This window comes from Elephas maximus, chromosome 20 (assembly GCF_024166365.1).
Source record: "Elephas maximus indicus isolate mEleMax1 chromosome 20, mEleMax1 primary haplotype, whole genome shotgun sequence".
NCBI classification, from domain to species: domain Eukaryota; kingdom Metazoa; phylum Chordata; class Mammalia; order Proboscidea; family Elephantidae; genus Elephas; species Elephas maximus.
Window position 1 is genome coordinate 51711203 of NC_064838.1, and position 9764 is coordinate 51720966.

A 9764-nucleotide genomic window follows, 5' to 3' on the forward strand; every position below is an offset into this window, starting at 1 on the left:
TGGTATTTTTTTCCTCCAGGTGGCCCCAACCAGTTATGCCTGTCCCATTTCTTAAAAATCTGCCCTTTCTCCACCAAACAAGACATTCAGGTGGCTAACAGATATATGAGGAAATGCTCACGATCATTAGCCATTAGAGAAATGCAAATCAAAACTACAATGAGATACCATCTCACCCCAACAATGTTAACATTAATACAAAAAACACAAAATAATAAATGTCAAAGAGATTGTGGAGAGACTGGAACACTTAAACACTGCTGGTGGGAATGTAAAATGGTACAGCCACTTTGGAAATAGATTTGGCGCTTCCTTAAAAAGTTAGAAGTACCATACAATCCAGCAATCCCACTCCTTGGAACATACCCTAGAGAAATAAGAGGCATCATATGAGTAGATATATGCACACCCATGTTCATTGCAGCACTGTTCACACTAGCGAAAAGATGGAAACAACCTAGGTGCCCTTCAGCGGATGAATGGATAAACTAATTATGGTATATTCACACAATGGAATACTATGCAACGACAAAGAATGACAGTGAATCCCAAAACATAACATGGATGAATCTGGAAGGCATTACGCTGACTGAACTTAGTCACAGAGGGACAAATATTGTATGAGACCACTATTATAAGAACTCAAGAAAAGGTTTAAACACAGAAGAAAACATTCTTTGATGGTTATGATGGTGGGCAGGAAGGGAGAAGGGTATTCACTAACTAGGTAGCAGACAAGAATTACCTCAGGTGAAGGGAAGGACAACGCACAATACAGAGGAAGTCAGCACAGCTAGACTAAATGAAAAGCTAAGAAGTTTCCTGAATACAACCAAACACTTCGAGAGACAGAGTAGCAGGGGCCGGGATCTGGAGATCATGGTTTCAGGGGGTGTCTAGGTCAATAGGCATAACAAAGTTTATTAGGAAAATGTTCTACATCCCACTTTGGTGAGTGGTGTCTGGGGTTTTAAAAGCCAGCAAGCAGCCATCTAAGATGTATCAATTGGTCCCAACCTACCTAGAGCAAAGAAAAATGAGGAACATCAAAGACACAAGGAAAATATGAGCCCGAAAGACAGAAAGGACCACATAAACCAGAGACTTCCATCAGCCTGAGACCAGAAGAACTAGCTGGTGCCCGGCTACTACCAATGACCGCCCTGACAGGGAACACAACAGAGAGTCCCTGACAGCAGGAGGAAAGTGGGGTTCAGAACTCAAATTCTAGTAAAAAGACCAGACTGAATGGCGTGACTGAAACTGGAGGGACCCTGGAAGATATGGCTCCCCAGATTCTCTATTAGCCCAAAACTAAATCCATTCCCAAAGCCAACTCTTCAAAGATTAGACCAGACTATAAGACATAAAATGATACTCATGAAGAGTGTGCATCTTAGCTCAAGTGGATAAAAAAACATAAGACTAAATGGGCAGCTCCTCTCCGGAGGCGAGATGAGAAGGCAGAAAGGGACAGGAGCTGGTTGAATGAACACGGGAAACCCAGGGTAGAAAGGAAGAGTGTGCTGTTATGGTGAGAGCAGCTAGGGTCACATAACAATATTGCATAAATTTTTGTATGAGTCACAATAAAATTTTTTTTTAATTTTGTAGGAGAAACTAACTTGAACTGTAAACTTTCACTTAAAGCACAATTAAAAAAAAGAAAAAAATCCGTCCTTGCCCAGTGAATTGAACTGCTATTTTTGTCATGTATTTTCTGCTCATATATTCAGTGACCCTTGTCCCTGCTCTTGGAGGCTAGTCACTTCTTCCTGACTCCCTGCTCCTCTTTTTCAGTTTTCTTGGCAATTCCAGACCCTTCTTCTTCCATGCGAATTTTAAGATTATTTTATTCCCTTTGAAAACAACTCCTGTTAGAATTCTGTTGTTGCAGTGTGCTGTCAAGTCGATTCTGACTCATAGTGACCCTATACGACAGAGTAGAACTATCCCATAGGGTGTCCAAGGCTGTAATCATTATGGGAGCAGATCACTAGGTCTTTTCTCCTGAGGAGCCGCTGATGGGTTCAAACCGCCGAGCATTGAGTTAACAGCCAAACCCTCTAACCACTACACTATCAGGGCTCCTTGTTAAGGGTCCTGATGGAATCTAATACATTAAATGTACGTGTTTGAGAGAGCTGACTTGTTCATGGTGTTAGATCTTTCCATTTCTTCAGCATTTATTTTTAATCAACAAATACTGTATTTTAGGTACTAGAGTTAAAGCAATGAACAAAACTGATAAAATTCCCTACCTCGTGGAGCTTAAATTAGAATGAGGCTTTTTCAGATCTTATTTTGTGTCTTTTAATAAAATTGAGCTCTAATTTGGTTGAACCTAATCTTCAGGAATCCGGGAAGCCTAAACTGGAAGCTTTTGGGCAGGAAAGGCCTTACCTTCAGGTTTGCTGGGCACTAGGGGTGCTGGCAACACGGCCCACTTTAACTGATGGGGAGGTAGAGGTAACTGGATTCCAGATCTCAGGGAAAGCAGGACAATAGACACTATCACCAACATTACTTCGATTATTATTCGCCAATAGGCTATGGAGAATTGGTTAATAATTTCTTAGACTCTCTTGGGTTTTAGTATTAAATCTGTTGGAAAGCTTTCCATCTTTTCCTTTGATTTTGAATAGTTGAAATAACTTTGGAATTGTATGTCCATGAATTGTATGTCCCTACACTAATTGTATGGCCCTACGCTAAAGGCTAGATAATCCTCAGCTGTAGACCTACCTGGTCCTGAGCCTCTCTCTAATCGCCTTTCCAGACTCTTCTGAGACAATAGGCCATTTCACGTTTTCCCTTCCCAGTCTTGGGTCAGTGTTGGTCATTGATTTCCTTCAGATTCTCACATTCTCTGTGGTAGAGTTGCAAGTACTTATAAACTCTGAAATCCTGTCAGTCTCTCTGTACCTGTGACTATTTCCTGGTTCATGTTTCTAACTTTTTTTTTGCCCTTTCTCTGTTTTTTTAATCAGGTTTACAAAAGCTTTGTGTATTCTAGCTCAAGCATTTTCTTTGATGTAACACTGTGCTCAAGTTTATTTTAAAGGCCACAAAATATTCTGTCCAGTGGATATTGCACAAATTACTTAATTGTTCCCCTCTTAGGCCACTCAGGTAATTAATTCCCTATTTCCTGATAATATAAATAAAACTGCCTGAAGGACTTAACCCCCATCCTAGATAGTCTAGCAGTACATTAAATTCTTAAAATGTCCAAACACTTTGATCTACCTCCACTCTAGGAATTTATTTTCATCCCAGTATTGTTTACAACAATTAAAAAAAAAAAAAAGTGCAAATGACTTTAGGGTCCAACAGCGGGGATGATTTAAATGAATGGAAATTTGGCAATGTTTATCCATGCTGGTTGCACAACATGATTAATGTAATTGATACCATTAAATTGTACACCTGGAAAATGACGAATTGGCAAAAGTTGTGTTGCATATTTTTTACAATAATAAATGAATAAGCGAATGGCCGCCTAGCCACCGAGTGGCGCATTAGGCAAATAGGATAAGTCGTGTGGTAGATCAATAGTGACTGAAGTATGTAATTGAATATAGTAAATGAGCAAGCTGGTTGTAAAATGGAGTGTATACCATGAAGTCATTTTGAAATAGGCATTATTTTTTAGAGCAGTTTTAGGTTTACAGAAAATTTGTGCAGAAAGTACCAGTTAACCAGTTACTGTGAAGCCGATTCTGACTCCTGGTGACCCCATGTGTGTCACAATAAAACAATATTCCTTAGGATTTTCAGTGGCTGATTTTTTGGAAGCAGATCGCCAGGCATTTTTTCCTAGGCATCTCTGGGTAGACTGGAGCCACCAACCTTTTGGGTAGCAGCTAAGCATGGTAACCCATTTGCACGGCCCAGGGCCTCCGCCATAGAAAGCACAGAGTTCCCATAAGCCCCCTCCTCCTGCCCTGCACAGTGTCTCCTGTTGTTGTTAGCTGCCATCTAGTCAATTCCAACTTATAGTGACCCCATGTGACCTCATGCATGCAGAGTAGAACTGCTCCATGGGGTTTTCAAGGTTGGGACCTTCCAGAAGCAGATCGCCAGGCCTGTCTTCCAAGGCGCCTCTGGGTGGGTTTGAACCTTCAACCTTTCAGTTAGTAGCCAAGCATTTAACTGTTTGTGCCACCCAGGGACTTCTCTCCTGTGATTAGCATCTTGCATTTTTGTGGTACATGTTAGGATTGATGAACCAATACTGATACATTCTTATTAACTAAAGCCCATAGTTTACATTAGAGTTAACCCTTTGTGTTGTACGGTCCGTATGGGTTTTGACTAATCGAACTCATTTTTGTTTTAAAATAAAACTCACACTTCCATGTGTGTGACTGTATGTATGAGTAGAGTTTGATTCCTGAGGCTCTTAGATATTGCCCCAGAGATCTGTTCACCCACCCCCACCCCCGCCCCACCCCAGGTGTATTCTCCCTTCTTCTTTGCTCCTTTGGGCCTAAAGGCTTTCAGAGCCCCCTAAGACCAAAAGTCTGAGTAGCATTTGAAGCCTCTGAGCTGTCAGGGCTCTGATGGTGTTGGGGGCTGTGTGGATGGAGCAGTATGGGCCCCAGCAGGGTCTTGTGGCTGGACCATGCAGCTGGCCCCTCCTTCAAAGGGTACAGACTGGTTGGCCAGCTTCCCTAGACCTTCTGTGATGTGGCATTAACCTCCCTGGATGGGCCCTGGACCTTCCTGGGAGGAGTTGTTCAGCCCAGTCCCCTGATGTCTAGAGGCCCAGGGGCTGGGCCTGGTCCCTCCAGAAGACCTTAGTATCATTTCTCAGGAGTGAGAAATAGGCAAGGGAGTGATGTGGGGGTGTGCTTGAGGTACCAGTGAATTCTGTGGGGCTGCAAAGTTGGAAGTAGCCTTCTCCAGATGAGTATCATTTCCACACCATGTGGAGTGGTCCTGAAGGTCTCAGGCTGGCCTGCTCAACCCAAACCTGCCCATTTCCTAACCACGTCCAGGGTCACTCCCTGCAGCATCCCCCTTCCCCTCCTGTCATCTTCCAGTGTGTGCTACCTAGAACTTAGCTGGCAAGGGTTTGGGGTTTGGACTATAAGTAAGTGGCCTAACTTCCTTGAGACTTGGTTTCCTCACTGAAAGTTGCAGGTGGTACATACAGCTTGCAAAGCAGTTCTGAGACTAAATGAGAGACTTATGGGAAGTGGCATTCAGTAAATAATGGCTCTTATTTTTATTAATGGAGAGGTGTCCTTGACCTCCCTGGGACTATGGCTCTATGCCATAGCCCTAGGAATGAGGGAGTTTTCACTCAAGTGTTTCTGTAGTGTAAACTCTTGAAGAAAGAGCATGGCAGTGAGTAGAAAAGGGTGTTCACTCATTCAACAAATATTTACTAAGCAACTCTGGTATGGGGAATGCATCAGTGACTAAGACAAAAGGGTTCGTTGGTGGACCAGATGTAAGTTGTGAAAGAGTGAGGAACAAGGAGGAGGCCCAAGTTTATGGGTGGGTGAAGTTGCCATCAGCTGGACTGGGGTGGGTTGCAGGAAGGGCAGGCTTGGAGGGAAAATCCTGAGTGTGTGACGCCTGCTGGGCAGCCACAGGAAGGTGTCCAGGAGACAGTCTGATACGCAAGTCTGGGTGTCAGGGAGAACTTCTGGCCAGAGCTTTGTGATAATGGTGGGGCATCAAGGTGGCATAAAGGAATGAAAGGCTGTTGAGGAGGCTGGGGGAGATTTACTCTGCCTTCCTAAGCCTTCAGGCCAGCTCTCTGATGTCCTTTTCCCCGGTTTTTCTCCCCAGGCCATGTCCTCACCTCCCGGAGTTTGGGTTCCCGTGATGAGCAGCAGTCTCCCCTCCCCCAGGGCCTCCCCCATTGGGCTCTTCACCCAAGTCCCCTGGATGTCAGCCCAGTTTCTCTCTAGCACTTCATAAGTCATTCACTTGCTCACTGAGTCATTTATTTCAGAAATGTTTTATTGAGCCTCCCTCCTGTGGTTCTCCCCCGAGAGTGGCCTCACTGCCTTGGAGGAACTTGGATATATGAAGGGACATTTGGTTGTCACAGGGACTGGGTAGGGAGCAGGAGTGCTTATGGTCCTGCACAAAAGGTACCACCCCCCTAGGATGCCAGGAGCACCCTGTTGAGAATTGCACAGCTACCTGCAGTTGGTTAAGGGGGCCCAGCTGTGAGCAGACACAGTGCTGCCTGAGAGGGACCCAGCAGGTAATGCCAGGTTGGTTCAAGGATCACGAGTGCCCAGATGAAGGAAGGATGCCTCTGCCCAGAGAGGACAGGGGAGGCTTCCTGGAGGAGGTGCCTTTTGGGCTGTGCCTTAGAGGATGAGTAAGATTCCCGAACAGGATGGGACAGGAATTCCAGGCAGCGGGAAGCGGATGTGCAAAGGCAGAAGAGTGTGGACTAACTCAGGGCCTTAAGGGCTCCCTAAAAGGTGGCACTACTGGACTGGGCAGGAAAGAAGGGGCTGAGGACCCTCTGGGGCAGCAGAGGGAGGTGTATAGGTGGGGAACAGGAGGTCATAGTAGGGGTGCAGGGTCTCCCCTCCATTCTCCGGCCCTAGATATTCCTCAGGATGTTGGAGATGATGTTGTACTTGGCTCTCTAGAATATGTCCCTGGCCACAGGTGGCAGCTTGGGGCTCTCGGTCTTCGGAGGGGTCTCCTCGGAGTAGTTGACAGAGCTCCTCTCTGGGAGGACCTGCAGAAGTGACACCTGATAGTCATCCCATCACGTCATTGATCGTCCCCTTTCCCGAGCTCCCAGTGGCCCTTCCTGAGGCAGATGTGAAGACTGAAGCATGCTAAGCAGGGCGGTGAGGTGCAGGGTGCTGGAGGTGGACCTGGGCTGGCCCCTCCCCTCCAAACCCAGAGGACCTTGGCAATCAGTCCCATCCTGGCTGTTCTGCTTACTTGCAAGGAGGCTCCACCTCTGATTTCAGTTTTCCAAAACTAGGATGGGGGGTTGGTCTCTGGGGGCCAGAGCCCAGAGCAGCCAGTGTCCTGAGAGAGCCCCCAGACACCTCCCATCACCCATGGGTCTCTCATCTCCCCACCTTCTGCAAATGACTAGCAGTCATCAAACCACCCCGCGAACCTTGGCTGTTATTCCTCCCAGCAGCTTCACTGAGATGAGCTTAATCTGCCCCATTTTCCAGAGAGGAGGCTGAGGCCCAACGTGCTGAAGTCAGCGGCCCAGCAGCAGCACCTCAGTCCTGGTGTTAACCAAGAGAGCCACCCGTGAAGCAGACGCACGGGGTTAATGGAGGGGCTTCAGGCAGCGGCAGGGAGGTGTGCCAGGAGGGAGAGGCGGAGAGAGGGGCAAGGGGCTGGAGGGCTCTGCTGGTCTGGGCTCTGCGGGCCCAAGCGGCCCACCTCTTGCGCTCGCGGGCAGTCGCTGGTGCAGTCGATCGTCAGGGTGCGGCGAAGCCCCCGCCTGAAGAAGCTGCCAGTGCAGTTTCGCTCCATCTGTGGGGTAGCAGGGTCAAGGGTTGGAAGCGTTCAGGCCACTTACCCCAGAACGTTGGGAGTTGCCTGGGTCCTCCGGAGGCCAACAGGTGCTTGCACCCAGGTCCCCGGCGATCCTGGGTACCTGATCCTGGGGGGCCGTGTAGACCCATAGAAACGCGCCTCCCCCCACTTCCCCATGGAATTTTCCCTAATCCTCCCTGAAACCAAAGATGGAGGTCTGAGGGTTACCCCAGAGCCAGGCGGGAAAGACATTCTCTGGAAAGGACCCCAAAGGACTAGGTGCGTACCCATTAAGATAAAGAATGTCCACATAAGCCATCACAGGGCAAAGACATCCATATATTAGCGTGCCCAGAGGAAGCCTTATTTGTTTAAAATACGTATGTGTGCCCCAAAAAAGATTAAGAAGATACACCAACTGCCAATGTTGTCGCTCCCTGGGAAGTGGGGTTGCAGGAGATTCCTATTTTATTTTGCTTTCCACACTTTGTAAACTTGCTGTAATACTCAAGTGTTACTTTTCTAATTTTGTTTTTAAAAAGTGGTTTCCTCTAGATGAAGTATGCCCTCACTTTGCTTTTTTTCTTTTTATATTTTTGTAAGTTTTGGAGCATGTATTGTTTGCATAATAATGATTTACAATAATTTATAATAAGAAAAAGCAAAAATCTGATTTTTAAAAAGGCTTCCACATTCAGAGCTCACATGGCCAGATGAGGTGAGTGGAGGCAGCTACCAGCCCCCTTGAGGCTCCAGAAAGCCCTCCTCAGGCTTCACAGAGCAGGGACACTCACCCCGCCCGCCCTGAAAGGACATTCTCGAAGTGGTCTCCGGTCATTTGAAAGGCACACAGTCTCTTTAATCCTGAAGTTGAGAGGGATTGTTGAGGTGGAGTTCTAAAGAAGCAACAGAAAAAAACAAAAACAAACCATGACCATCTCTCTTTACAGATGAAGAAATATGCACAGAGAAATTAAGGTTACACAATTGGAAGAGGCTTAGCCTAGGTCTTCGCGACCCAGCGTTTTCCACTGAAGTAAGGGGGCTTATTAGGTGGCCTCAGCAGAGATTTAATGTGTGTGTGTGGGGGCGGGGGGGCCTTTTGGAAAGGAGCCCTAGTGGCACAGTGGTTAAAGCAATTGACTGCTAACCTAAAGTTGGGAGGTTTGAAACTAGCAGTGTCTTGGTAAGGTTGCTGTGTTCGGAATTGATTTTACTGTAGTGAGTTTGTTTTTTTTGGTTGGGGCTTTAGGAGCTTAGCCATGGGATGCCACTTAACAGCTGTTCAGCCTTGAGGGGTCACTTCCTGTCTTTGCCCCTCAGTTTCCTCATCTGTGAAATAGGAACAAGAATCCCTGCCCCACATGCTCAGCTGCCAGGAAACCAGCCCAGTTCCTGTCTGTCTTTTCAGCAGCTCTGCATATTCCCTCAAGCAGGGGGCCTGTACAGGCTGAGCTCCCAGGTCCCATGTTTTATCCTTGAGCAAAGCTCTTAGTTTAGCTGCCAGACCCCAGATTAGAATCTTGTTTCACCTTATAGGGTCGCTATGAGCTGGAATCTACTCCATGACAATGGGTTTGGTTTTTTTTTGTTTGGGAGGAACTTCATAATACTAACAGCAATGTTAGCTAAACTTAACCAAGCACTTGGTATCTGTGACAGACATCCTGCCCTACCTGCCATTGTTATAGCCACCTAGAAGAAAGGTGTTAGCTGCTTCTCTGTTTCACAGAAGGAAACCAAGATTCAGGGTCACGTATTGCCCAGGATCACACTGGAGTTAGACCGCCTACCATCCTCCCTGGCCTGGGCCCTGTGGACACTCACCAATCTGGGCGGTGGGGTGGCTTCTAGCAGGCGGAAGAGGGGCCTTCCTCTTTGTCCCTGATTAAAGGCCTGCAGGGCCTGATTGATAATGTCCCCATAGTTCAGTTGGCGGCGGGCTGCACAGGCCGTGATGGTCAAACCCACCACCAGCGCTAAGGCCCTCCAAGCTCCTGCCATTGTCTCTTCTTTGACCCACTGCCACTCAGGGCCCTATTTAGGTACTACATGGTCTGCCTTGCCCAAGGGCTGCTGACGACACATGGGGTTGGTGTCTTCCTGAAAGGGGGCCTCTCCTTTCCTTTGCTAGAGACCCCAGTGTTGGCCAATGTTCTGAAACGCCATTGGCCAAGAAGCAAGTAAGTTTGAGCAATAGGCCAGGCCTAAGAATGAGTTTGCTCTGCACCTCGGTGCCCCCCCTGGGCCACAAGGAGGACACTTCCAGTTCT

The 9764-nt window shown here is 47.2% G+C and overlaps 1 protein-coding gene across 1 annotated transcript; it reads right to left on the reverse strand.

The window, feature by feature from the left end:
• Positions 1-5955: 5955 nt before the first annotated feature.
• On the reverse strand, positions 5956-9506 carry LOC126063502 (15 kDa protein A-like). The gene is made up of 4 exons (XM_049861728.1): positions 9319-9506; positions 8286-8387; positions 7396-7488; positions 5956-6721 (listed from the first exon to the last, which is right to left on the reverse strand). Exons 1-4 carry the CDS (start codon positions 9493-9495, stop codon positions 6626-6628), a joined length of 468 nt encoding a protein of 155 aa, XP_049717685.1. The 5' UTR covers positions 9496-9506; the 3' UTR covers positions 5956-6625.
• Between the last annotated feature and the right edge of the window lie 258 nt (positions 9507-9764).